The sequence below is a fragment of the Nerophis lumbriciformis genome, linkage group LG37 (genome assembly GCF_033978685.3).
Source record: "Nerophis lumbriciformis linkage group LG37, RoL_Nlum_v2.1, whole genome shotgun sequence".
In the NCBI taxonomy this organism is placed as follows: Eukaryota; Metazoa; Chordata; class Actinopteri; order Syngnathiformes; family Syngnathidae; genus Nerophis; species Nerophis lumbriciformis.
Window position 1 is genome coordinate 976347 of NC_084584.2, and position 14399 is coordinate 990745.

Below are 14399 nucleotides of genomic sequence, written 5' to 3' on the forward strand. Positions count from 1 at the left end.
GATTGAAAAAGTGGCGATAATACGTACTGATTTTTTTTTTTTTAATCTTTATGTTCTTTCACTCCCAGCCAAGATATTTTCATACAAAACATTCAAATATCACACAGCAGAAAGAAAAAAAAAAAAAATCACAGGTCCAGGAAGTGACGTAGTCTTGGCGCATGCGTGGACTCATCGTGTCTCGCTTTCGTCCTCCAAGCTCCTCCTACTCAGTCTGATTGGCCACCGCCTGCAGTCACGTGTTGACTTTGCATATGTATGAGGGGGCGTGGCATCGAGGATCACGCCCCCTTCACTCAACTTTTTTTATTAAATTTAAAGACTTGAAAGAAAACATTAAACATGGAATAAGTCTTATTGTGCAATATGTTTATTTATGTGTCCAATTGTCTGATCAACTGGTCAAAGTGTTGATGACACCTGTCAATCAAACATGTTTGGCTCAATGATTCATAAACTGTTGAGAAGACAAAGTCAAGTGCAGTACATTTCCTCCGCCGCCAGAGGTCACCAGAGTGCCTGCAAGGTCAACTTCCATGGCTCAAAAATGAAGCAACAAACATAAGAAAGAATCGATTTATTTGTACTTTCTTGGCCACAACAAGAATAAAGCATGCTAGACCTTGATCAGAAGGTCTTTGATGGACAAGCGGACATGAAGAAGGTCTTTGATGGACAAGCAGACATGAAGAAGGTCTTTGATGGACAAGCAGACATGAAGAAGGTCTTTGATGGACAAGCGGACATGAAGAAGGTCTTTGATGGACAAGCAGACATGAAGAAGGTCTTTGATGGACAAGCGGACATGAAGAAGGTCTTTGATGGACAAGCAGACATGAAGAAGGTCTTTGATGGACAAGCAGACATGAAGAAGGTCTTTGATGGACAAGCGGACATGAAGAAGGTCTTTGATGGACAAGCAGACATGAAGAAGGTCTTTGATGGACAAGCAGACATGAAGAAGGTCTTTGATGCATGACAAAGTGCAACAACAATCATAAAAGATGACAAAGTCTTTGATCTGAGATGATTCATGTACAGGTTTTGATCAGGACCGAGGAACCAAAGCCAAATAAAAACATTCTGTACAAAACATTTGGCACACAAACTTCATTTGGGGAGAAATCTCAACATTTTTGGCATAGTTGTTGAAGAAAAGGGGGAGGGGCCTGAGGGGGCGGAGCTACAGTGCATTGGAACAAAGGACAATCACTTGTTCTTCCTGAGTGCTGAGCTGGTATTGGACAAGAACAATATGGGGGCGGGGCTTCCTTCCACTCATGCTTCTACATTCTCAAGGTGCAGGTGTGTTTTCTTCCAGAAGGTCTACTAGTCCATGGCCAGAAGGTCTAGGCCTCCATGATGGTGAGAAGGTCTAGGCCTGGTTGAGAAGGTCTAGGCCTGGTTGATGGTGAGAAGGTCTAGGCCTTGTTGATGGTGAGAAGGTCTAGGCCTGGTTGATGGTGAGAAGGTCTAGGCGAAAAGGTCTAGGTCTTGTTGATGGTGAGAAGGTCTAGGCCTGGTTGATGGTGAGAAGGTCTAGGCGAAAAGGTCTAGGTCTTGTTGATGGTGAGAAGGTCTAGGCCTGGTTGATGGTGAGAAGGTCTAGGCGAAAAGGTCTAGGTCTTGTTGATGGTGAGAAGGTCTAGGCCTCGGCGAGAAGGTCTAAGCCTGGCTGATGCTGAGAAGGTCTAGGCCTCGGCGAGAAGGTCTAGGCCTGGTTGATGCTGAGAAGGTCTAGGCCTGGTTGAGAAGGTCTAACCCTAGCTGATGGTGAGAAGGTCTAGACCTGGGTGAGAAGGTCTAAGCCTGGCTGATGCTGAGAAGGTCTAGGCCTCGGCGAGAAGGTCTAGGCCTGGTTGATGCTGAGAAGGTCTAGGCCTGGTTGAGAAGGTCTAACCCTAGCTGATGCTGAGAATGTCTAGGCCTGGTTGAGAAGGTCTAACCCTAGCTGATGGTGAGAAAGTCTAGGCCTGGGTGAGAAGGTCTAAGCCTGGCTGATGCTGAGAAGGTCTAGGCCTCGGCGAGAAGGTCTAGGCCTGGTTGATGCTGAGAAGGTCTAGGCCTGGTTGAGAAGGTCTAACCCTAGCTGATGGTGAGAAGGTCTAGACCTGGGTGAGAAGGTCTAAGCCTGGCTGATGCTGAGAAGGTCTAGGCCTCGGCGAGAAGGTCTAGGCCTGGTTGATGCTGAGAAGGTCTAGGCCTGGGTGAGAAGGTCTAAGCCTGGCTGATGGCGAGAAGGTCTAGGCCTGGTTGAGAAGGTCTAAGCCTGGCTGATGGCGAGAAGGTCTAGGCCTGGGCGAGAAGGTCTAAGCCTGGCTGATGGTGAGAAGGTCTAGGCCTGGGCGAGAAGGTCTAGGCCTGGGTGATGGTGAGAAGGTCTAGGCCTCATGGATGGTGATGTTGGAGGGTGTGAAGGTGGAGGCCACGTAGAAGGACTGAGTGCGGCGGTTGAGGCGAGCCCTCTTGGAGGTGGCAGTGATGCTGCGCCTGCTGGAGGAGATGATCTCCGTGATGAACTTCTTGCAGTCCACACAGACCTCCGTCACCACCCAGTCCTCCATCAGCTCCTTGGGCAGCGCCAGCTCCAGAGGGGCGTCCTCTTCTTTGGCCGCCCTGGAGAACCTGGGACACGTGCGGACATGAGGGCGAGCGCCAGCAGGACCAGCAGGACCAGAATGTGGGGACTCACCTGCGCAGGCTGCTCCGGTTCTGGGCCGACCCAAACGGCTGCTTGGACGAGTCCGGAGATGCGGCCATGTTGTCTGTGAGGGCGGTGCTGTTGTCTGTGAGGGCGGTGCTGTTGTCTGTGAGGGCGGTGCTGGGACTCAGAGTGTAGATTGGCAGGGTGGAGTACGGCTTGGACGGCAGACGCATCTGTGGTAGCAACCACCACCAGGCTTTAGTACACACCACCTCCTTTAATATGGCACACCACCTCATTTAATGTGGCACACCACCTCATTTAATGTGGCACACCACCTAATTTTACATGGCCCGTCAGCTCATTTAACGTGGCCTGCCACCTCATTTTATGGCCCGTCAGGTCATTTGATGTGGCCCCTCAGCTCATTTAACGTGGACCATCAGCTCATTAAATTGGCCTGCCAGATCATTTAAATTGGCCTGCCAGCTCATTTAATGTGGCCTGCCACTTCATTTTATATGGCCCAGCAGGTCATTTGATGGGGCCCGTCAGCTCATTTAAGCTGACCCGTCAGCTCAGTTAAAGTGGCCTGCCACTTCATTTTATGGCCCGTCAGGTCATTTGATGTGGTCCACCAGGTCATTTAATGTGGCCCGTCAGGTCATTTAATGTGGCCCGTCAGGTCATTTAAAGTGGCCTGACACATCATTTTTATGGCCCGTCAGGTCATATAAAGTGGCCTGTCAGGTCATTTAAAGTGGACTGTCAGCTCATTTAAATTGGCCTGCCACTTCATTTTATGGCCCGTCAGGTCATTTGATGTGGTCCACCAGATCATTTAACGTGGCCCGTCAGGTCATTTAATGTGGCCTGACACATCATTTTTATGGCCCGTCAGGTCATATAAAGTGGACTGTCAACTCATTTAAATTGGCCTGCCAGCTCATTTAAATTAGCCTGCCAGATCATTAATGTGGCCTGCCACTTCATTTTATATGGCCCAGCAAATCATTTGATGGGGCCCGTCAGCTCATTTAAGCTGACCCGTCAGCTCATTTAACGTGGCCTGCCACATCATTTTATGGCCCGTCAGGTCATTTGTTGTGGCCCGTCAGGTCATTTAATGTGGCCCGTCAGATCATTTAATGTGGCCCGTCAGATCATTTAATGTGGCCCGTCAGGTCATTAAAGTGGCCCGTCAGGTCATATAATGTGGCCTGACACATCATTTTTATGGCCCGTCAGGTCATATAAAGTGGCCTGTCAGGTCATTTAAAGTGGACCGTCAGCTCATTTAAAGTGGACCGTCAGCTCATTTAAATTGGCCTGCAACTTCAGTTTAAATGGCCCATCAAGTCATTTTTATTTGGCCCATCAGGTCATTTAATTTGGCCTGTCACATCATTTTATGGCCCGTCAGGTCATTTGATGTGGCCCGTCAGGTCATTTAATGTGGCCCGTCAGGTCATTTAATGTGGCCCGTCAGGTCATTTAACGTGGCCCGTCAGGTCATTTAATGTGGCCCGTCAGGTCATTTAATGTGGCCCGTCAGGTCATTTAATGTGGCCCGTCAGGTCATTAAATGTGGCCAGCCACATCATTTTTATGGCCCTTCAGGTCATTTAAAGTGGCCTGTCAGCTCATTTAAAGTGGCCCATCAGGTCATTTAAAGTGGACCGTCAGCTCATTTAAATTGGACCGTCAGCTCATTTAAATTGGCCTGCAACTTCAGTTTAAATGGCCCATCAAGTCATTTTTATTTGGCCCATCAGCTCATTTAATGTGGCCTGTCACATCATTTTATGGCCCGTCAGGTCATTTGATGTGGCCCGTCAGGTCATTTAACGTGGCCCGTCAGGTCATTTAAAGTGGCCCGTCAGGTCATTTATTGTGGCCTGACACATCATTTTTATGGCCCGTCAGGTCATATAAAGTGGCCTGTCAGGTCATTTAAAGTGGACTGTCAGCTCATTTAAATATGGCCCATCAGCTCATTTAAAGTGGCCCGTCAGCTCATTTAAATTGGCCTGCAACTTCATTTTAAATGGCCCATCAAGTCATTTTTATTTGGCCCATCGGGTCATTTAATGTGGCCTGTCACATCATTTTATGTGGCCTGTCAGGTCATTTAAAGTGGACTGTCAGCTCATTTAAAGATGGCCCGTCAGCTCATTTAAAGTGGCCCGTCAGCTCATTTAAAGTGGCCCCTCAGCTCATTTAAATTGGCCTGTAACTTCATTTTAAATGGCCCATCAAGTCATTTTTATTTGGCCCATCAGGTCATTTAATGTTGCCTGCCACATCATTTTACATGGCCTGTAAGGTCATTTAATATAGCCCGTCAGGTCATTTAATTTGGCCCAACAATTAATTTTATATGGCTCGTCAGGTCAGTTAAAGTGGCCCGTCAGGTCATTTAATGTGGCCCGTCAGGTCATTTAAAGTAGCCTGCCACCTCATTTATGGTGGCCCATCAAGTCATTAACCGTGGCCTGTCAGCTCACTTAATATGGCCTGCTACTTAATTTTACATAGCCCGTCAGGTCATTTGATGTGGCCCGTCAGGTCATTTGATATGGCTGGTCAGGTCATTTAATGTGGCCCATCAGGTCATTTAATCTGGCCCGTCAGGTCAATTAATGTGGCCTGCCACATCATTTTATGGCCCGTCAGGTCATTTAATGTGGCCCGTCAGGTCATTTAATTTGGCCCACCAATTAATTTTATATGGCTCGTCAGGTCAGTTAAAGTAGCCCGTCAGGTCATTTAATGTGGCCCGTCAGGTCATTTAATGTGGCCCGTCAGGTCATTTAAAGTAGCCTGCCACATCATTTAATGTGGCCCATCAAGTCATTAACCGTGGCCTGTCAGCTCACTTAATATGGCCTGCTACTTAATTTTACATGGCCCGTCAGGTCATTTAATGTGGCCCGTCAGGTCATTTAATGTGGCCCGTCAGCTCATTTAAAGTGGCCCATCAGGTCATTTAAAATGGCCCGTCAGCTCATTTAATTTGGCCTGCAACTTCATTTTAAATGGCCCAACAGGTCATTTAATGAGGCCTGTCACATCATTTTATATGGCCCGTGAGGTCATTTAATGTCATTTGACGTGGCCCGTCAGCTCATTTAATGTGGCCTGCCACATCATTTTACATGGCCTGTGAGGTCATTTAATATAGCCCATCAGGTAATTTAATGTGGCCCACCAATTAATTTTATATGGCTCGTCAGGTCAGTTAAAGTGGCCCGTCAGGTCATTTAATGTGGCCCGTCAGCTCATTTAATGTGGCCCATCAGGTCATTCAATGTGGCCTGTCAGGTCATTTAAATTGGCCTGCCACATCATTTAATGTGGCCCATCAAGTCATTAACCGTGGCCTGTCAGCTCACTTAATATGGCCTGCTACTTAATTTTACATGGCCCATCAGGTCATTTGTTGTGGCCCGTCAGGTCATTTGACGTGGCCCGTCAGCTCATTTAATGTGGCCCCTCAGCTCATTTAACGTGGACCATCAGCTCATTAAATTGGCCTGCCAGCTCATTTAATGTGGCCTGCCAGCTCATTTAATGTGGCCTGCCACGTCATTTTAAATGGCCCAGCAGGTCATTTGATGGGGCCCGTCAGCTCATTTAACAGGGCTCGTCAGCTCATTTAAGCTGACCCGTCAGCTTATTTAATGTGGCCTGCCACCTCATTTTATGGCCCGTCAGGTCATTTGATGTGGCCCGTCAGGTCATTAAATGTGGCCTGCCACATCATTTTTATGGCCCGTCAGGCCATTTAATGTGGCCTGTCAGCTCATTTAAAGTGGCCCGTCAGCTCATTTAAAGTGGCCCGTCAGCTCATTTAAAGTGGCCCGTCAGCTCATTTAAAGTAGCCCGTCAGCTCATTTAATGTGGCCCGTCAGCTCATTTAATTTGGCCTGCAACTTCATTTTAAATGGCCCATCAAGTCATTTTTATTTGGCCCATCAGGTCATTTAATGTGGCCTGTCACATCATTTTATATGGCCCGTGAAGTCATTTGATGTGGCCCGTCAGCTCATTTAATGTGGCCTGCCACATCATTTTACATGGCCTGTCAGGTCATTTAATATAGCCCGTCAGGTAATTTAAATGTGGCCCACCAATTAATTTTATATGGCTCGTCAGGTCAGTTAAATTGGCCCGTCAGCTCATTCAATGTGGTCCGTCAGCTCATTTAATGTGGCCCGTCAGGTCATTTAATGTGGCCCGTCAGGTCATTTAAAGTGGCCCGTCAGCTCATTTAAAGTTGCCTGCCACATCATTAATGTGGCCCATCAAGTCATTAACTGTGGCCTGTCAGCTCACTTAACATGGCCTGCTACTTAATTTTACATGGCCCATCAGGTCATTTAATGTGGCTTCATTTGAAGTGGCCCATCAGGTAGTTGAAGATAATATGAAGTAGGTGGTGTACATAAGATAATATGAAGTAGGTGGTGTACATAAGATAATATGAAGTAGGTGGTGTACATAAGATAATATGAAGTAGGTGGTGTACATAAGATAATATGAAGTAGGTGGTGTACATAAGATAATATGAAGTAGGTGGTGTATAATCATCAGACTAAGTTGTAAGTGTGTAATAATGGCGGTCAGAAGACGTGTCCTACCTTGGTGAAGCACTGCGAGCACACGGGCCTGCACACAAATATATTTCGCATAAATACTGTACACAATAAAGACAATAAATACTGTACACAATAAAGACAATAAATACTGTACACAATACATCAGTTGAAGACAATAAATACCCACCTCTTGCAGAAGTGACAGGTGTACGACCAGGTGAAGAAGGAGAAGCGTTTGATTCGACATGAGAAACAAAGCTGAAACACAGGAGAGTGATGTTAGATACTTTTAAAAAACATTTATATGTTTCAACTAGCAAACATCTATTTATTGTAGTAATAAATACAATGCTGCCCCCTGGTGGTTGTTGTTGATCAAATATAATAAATACAATGCTGCCCCCTGGTGGTTGTTGTTGATCAAATATAATAAATACAATGCTGCCCCCTGGTGGTTGTTGTTAATCAAATATAATAAATACAATGCTGCCCCCTGGTGGTTGTTGTTGATCAAATATAATAAATACAATAGCTGGGAGCAGCATGCATGCAGTACAATATAAAATGAATAAAAAGTACATTATTATAGTATTTATATCACTCAATGCACAATTATGAGAAGACATTTACTAATCATTCCTTTTATAATACAGAAAACCTATTTATTAATGACTTTTTAACATATTAACCAACAAGCATTGAGAACTATCACAGTAGCGCCTCTAGTGGCGGCTGCCTAGCATTGAGAAAGTCCCACATGAGTAGAAGAAGAAAAGTTTCAACCTTCCCCTTCTTGAGGGCAGCATAAACATCTTTGTACTGCTGGAACTTCTCCAGCTCAGCTTTCACCAGAACCTGCCGGATGTGCATCACCTCCTCCACCGTCAGCACCACACACTCCACCGGGAAGCACAGCTCCTCCTGAGGAACACATCGTCACATGACCGTCACATGACCATCACATGACCAACACATGACCATAACATGACCATCACATGACCAACACATGACCATCACATGACCAACACATGACCATCACATGACCAAGACATGACCATCACATGACCAACACATGACCATCACATGAACAACACATGACCATCACATGACCATCACATGACCAACACATGGCCATCACATGACCAACACATGACCATCACATGAACAACACATGACCATCACATGACCATCACATGACCAACACAAGACCATCACATGAACAACACATGACTAACACATGACCAACACATGACCATCACATGACCAACACATGGCCATCACATGACCAACACATGACCATCACATGACCATCACATGAACAACACATGACCATCACATGACCATCACATGATCATCACATGACCATCACATGACCATCACATGAACAACACATGACCAGCACATGACCATCACATGACCATCACATGACCAACACATGACCATCACATGACCAACACATGACTAACACATGACCAACACATGACCAACACATGACCAACACATGGCCATCACATGACCAACACATGACCATCACATGCCCATCACATGAACAACACATGACCATCACATGACCATCACATGACCAACACAAGACCAACACATGACCATCACATGACCAACACATGACCATCACATGAACAACACATGACTAACACATGACCATCACATGACCATCACATGACCATCACATGACCATCACATGACCAACACATGACCATCACATGACCATCACATGACCATCACATGAACAACACATGACCATCACATGACCATCACATGACCAACACAAGACCATCACATGACCAACACAAGACCATCACATGACCAACACATGACCATCACATGACCATCACATGACCATCACATGACCAAGACATGACCATCACATGACCAACACATGACCATCACATGAACAACACATGACCATCACATGACCATCACATGACCAACACATGGCCATCACATGACCAACACATGACCATCACATGAACAACACATGACCATCACATGACCATCACATGACCAACACAAGACCATCACATGAACAACACATGACTAACACATGACCAACACATGACCATCACATGACCAACACATGGCCATCACATGACCAACACATGACCATCACATGACCATCACATGAACAACACATGACCATCACATGATCATCACATGACCATCACATGACCATCACATGAACAACACATGACCAGCACATGACCATCACATGACCATCACATGACCAACACATGACCATCACATGACCAACACATGACTAACACATGACCAACACATGACCAACACATGACCAACACATGGCCATCACATGACCAACACATGACCATCACATGCCCATCACATGAACAACACATGACCATCACATGACCATCACATGACCAACACAAGACCAACACATGACCATCACATGACCAACACATGACCATCACATGAACAACACATGACTAACACATGACCATCACATGACCATCACATGACCAACACATGACCATCACATGACCATCACATGACCATCACATGAACAACACATGACCATCACATGACCATCACATGAACAACACATGACCATCACATGACCATCACATGACCAACACAAGACCATCACATGACCAACACAAGACCATCACATGACCAACACATGACCATCACATGACCAGCACATGACCATCACATGACCAACACAAGACCAACACATGACCATCACATGACCAACACATGGCCATCACATGACCAAAACATGATTTTTTTCATGCGCATCAAGTAACCAAAACATGAGCATCACATGACCATCACATAACAAAACATAATCATCACATGACCAGCACATGACCATCACATGACCAACACAAGACCAACACATGACCATCACATGACCAACACATGGCCATCACATGACCAAAACATGATTTTTTTCATGCGCATCAAGTAACCAAAACATGAGCATCACATGACCATCACATAACAAAACATAATCATCACATGACCACTACATGATCGCCACATGACCACTACATGGTGGTGGGATATGATGGAGAACATGGTGGTGAGACATGATGGAGTACATGATGGAGAACATGGTGGTGGAACATGATGGAGAACATGGTGCTGGGGCATGATGGAGAACATGGTGGTGGGACATGATGGAGAACATGGTGGTGGGACATGGTGGAGAACATGATGGAGAACATGGTGGAGAACATGGTAGTGGGACATGGTGGTGGGAAATGATGGAGAACATGATGGTGGGACATGATGGAGAACATGATGGAGAACATGATGGAGGACATGGTGGTGGGAAATGATGGAGAACATGATGGTGGGACATGATGGAGAACATGATGGAGAACATGGTAGTGGGACATGGTGGTGGGAAATGATGGAGAACATGATGGTGGGACATGATGGAGAACATGATGGAGAACATGATGGAGAACATGGTAGTGGGACATGGTGGTGGGAAATGATGGAGAACATGATGGTGGGACATGATGGAGAACATGATGGAGAACATGATGGAGAACATGATGGAGGACATGGTGGTGGGAAATGATGGAGAGCATGATGGTGGGACATGATGGAGGACATGATGGAGAACATGATGGAGAACATGATGGAGAACATGATGGAGAACATGATGGAGAACATGGTGGTGGGACATGGTGGTGGGACATGATGGAGAACATGATGGAGAACATGATGGAGAACATGATGGAGGACATGGTGGTGGGAAATGATGGAGAACATGATGGTGGGACATGATGGAGGACATGATGGAGAACATGATGGAGGACATGGTGGTGGGAAATGATGGAGAACATGATGGTGGGACATGATGGAGGACATGATGGAGAACATGATGGAGGACATGGTGGTGGGAAATGATGGAGAACATGATGGTGGGACATGATGGAGGACATGATGGAGGACATGATGGAGAACATGATGGAGGACATGGTGGTGGGAAATGATGGAGAACATGATGGTGGGACATGATGGAGGACATGATGGAGAACATGATGGAGGACATGGTGGTGGGAAATGATGGAGAACATGATGGTGGGACATGATGGAGGACATGATGGAGAACATGATGGAGAACATGATGGAGAACATGATAGAGAACATGATGGAGAACATGGTAGTGGGACATGGTGGTGGGACATGATGGAGAACATGATGGAGAATATGATGGAGAACATGATGGAGAACATGATGGAGAACATGATGGAGAACATGATGGAGAACATGGTGGTGGGACATGGTGGTGGGACATGATGGAGAACATGATGGAGAACATGATGGAGAACATGATGGAGGACATGGTGGTGGGAAATGATGGAGAACATGATGGTGGGACATGATGGAGGACATGATGGAGAACATGATGGAGGACATGGTGGTGGGAAATGATGGAGAACATGATGGTGGGACATGATGGAGGACATGATGGAGAACATGATGGAGGACATGGTGGTGGGAAATGATGGAGAACATGATGGAGAACATGGTGGTGGGAAATGATGGAGAACATGATGGTGGGACATGATGGAGAACATGATGGAGGACATGGTGGTGGGAAATGATGGAGAACATGATGGTGGGACATGATGGAGGACATGATGGAGAACATGATGGAGAACATGATGGAGAACATGATGGAGAACATGATGGAGAACATGGTAGTGGGACATGGTGGTGGGACATGATGGAGAACATGATGGAGAATATGATGGAGAACATGATGGAGAACATGATGGAGAACATGATGGAGAACATGATGGAGAACATGGTGGTGGGACATGGTGGTGGGACATGATGGAGAACATGATGGAGAACATGATGGAGAACATGATGGAGGACATGGTGGTGGGAAATGATGGAGAACATGATGGTGGGACATGATGGAGGACATGATGGAGAACATGATGGAGGACATGGTGGTGGGAAATGATGGAGAACATGATGGTGGGACATGATGGAGGACATGATGGAGAACATGATGGAGGACATGGTGGTGGGAAATGATGGAGAACATGATGGTGGGACATGATGGAGGACATGATGGAGAACATGATGGAGGGCATGGTGGTGGGAAATGATGGAGGACATGATGGAGAACATGATGGAGAACATGATGGAGAACATGATGGAGAACATGATGGAGAACATGATGGAGAACATGGTAGTGGGACATGGTGGTGGGACATGATGGAGAACATGATGGAGAATATGATGGAGAACATGATGGAGAACATGGTGGTGGAGAACAAGCTGAGCATGAAAAAGTGTCACATGACTCCTGACTACTTCCTGGTTATCAGGTGGACAACAAACAGGTGAGCATCTTTACTACTTCCTGGTTATCAGGTGGACAACAAACAGGTGAGAAGATGGTGAAGGTGAGCATCTTTACTACTTCCTGGTTATCAGGTGGACAACAAACAGGTGAGAAGATGGTGAAGGTGAGCATCTTTACTACTTCCTGGTTATCAGGTGGACAACAAACAGGTGAGAAGATGGTGAAGGTGAGCATCTTTACTACTTCCTGGTTATCAGGTGGACAACAAACAGGTGAGAAGATGGTGAAGGTGAGCATCTTTACTACTTCCTGGTGATCAGGTGGACAACAAACAGGTGAGCATCTTTACTACTTCCTGGTGATCAGGTGGACAACAAACAGGTGAGAAGATGATGAAGGTGAGCATCTTTACTACTTCCTGGTTATCAGGTGGACAACAAACAGGTGAGAAGATGATGAAGGTGAGCATCTTTACTACTTCCTGGTTATCAGGTGGACAACAAACAGGTGAGAAGATGATGAAGGTGAGCATCTTTACTACTTCCTGGTTATCAGGTGGACAACAAACAGGTGAGAAGATGATGAAGGTGAGCATCTTTACTACTTCCTGGTTATCAGGTGGACAACAAACAGGTGAGAAGATGGTGAAGGTGAGCATCTTTACTACTTCCTGGTTATCAGGTGGACAACAAACAGGTGAGCATCTTTACTACTTCCTGGTTATCAGGTGGACAACAAACAGGTGAGAAGATGATGAAGGTGAGCATCTTTACTACTTCCTGGTTATCAGGTGGACAACAAACAGGTGAGAAGATGGTGAAGGTGAGCATCTTTACTACTTCCTGGTTATCAGGTGGACAACAAACAGGTGAGAAGATGATGAAGGTGAGCATCTTTACTACTTCCTGGTTATCAGGTGGACAACAAACAGGTGAGAAGATGGTGAAGGTGAGCATCTTTACTACTTCCTGGTTATCAGGTGGACAACAAACAGGTGAGAAGATGATGAAGGTGAGCATCTTTACTACTTCCTGGTTATCAGGTGGACAACAAACAGGTGAGAAGATGATGAAGGTGAGCATCTTTACTACTTCCTGGTTATCAGGTGGACAACAAACAGGTGAGAAGATGGTGAAGGTGAGCATCTTTACTACTTCCTGGTTATCAGGTGGACAACAAACAGGTGAGCATCTTTACTACTTCCTGGTTATCAGGTGGACAACAAACAGGTGAGAAGATGATGAAGGTGAGCATCTTTACTACTTCCTGGTTATCAGGTGGACAACAAACAGGTGAGAAGATGGTGAAGGTGAGCATCTTTACTACTTCCTGGTTATCAGGTGGACAACAAACAGGTGAGAAGATGATGAAGGTGAGCATCTTTACTACTTCCTGGTTATCAGGTGGACAACAAACAGGTGAGAAGATGATGAAGGTGAGCATCTTTACTACTTCCTGGTTATCAGGTGGACAACAAACAGGTGAGAAGATGGTGAAGGTGAGCATCTTTACTACTTCCTGGTTATCAGGTGGACAACAAACAGGTGAGCATCTTTACTACTTCCTGGTTATCAGGTGGACAACAAACAGGTGAGAAGATGATGAAGGTGAGCATCTTTACTACTTCCTGGTTATCAGGTGGACAACAAACAGGTGAGAAGATGGTGAAGGTGAGCATCTTTACTACTTCCTGGTTATCAGGTGGACAACAAACAGGTGAGAAGATGATGAAGGTGAGCATCTTTACTACTTCCTGGTTATCAGGTGGACAACAAACAGGTGAGAAGATGATGAAGGTGAGCATCTTTACTACTTCCTGGTTATCAGGTGGACAACA

At 45.8% G+C, this 14399-nt stretch overlaps 1 protein-coding gene across 3 annotated transcripts in view; it reads right to left on the bottom strand.

Moving 5' to 3' along the window:
• Positions 1–425: 425 nt before the first annotated feature.
• Positions 426–14399, bottom strand: part of LOC133577438 (protein spire homolog 1-like) — an 87184-nt gene continuing 73210 nt past the window's right edge. Inside the window, exons 14-19 of one of the 3 annotated variants that reach the window (XM_072912589.1) lie at positions 8029–8166; positions 7433–7503; positions 7288–7315; positions 2693–2877; positions 2380–2625; positions 426–2287 (exon numbers count right to left, since the gene is read on the bottom strand). In XM_072912589.1, the coding sequence (XP_072768690.1) occupies positions 2382–2625; positions 2693–2877; positions 7288–7315; positions 7433–7503; positions 8029–8166 (666 nt within the window). In that variant the 3' untranslated portion in view covers positions 426–2287; positions 2380–2381. Of the gene's footprint in view, positions 2626–2692; positions 2878–7287; positions 7316–7432; positions 7504–8028; positions 8167–14399 lie in introns of all 3 variants that reach the window. The other 2 variants (XM_072912588.1, XM_072912590.1) reach the window with 2 other exon arrangements.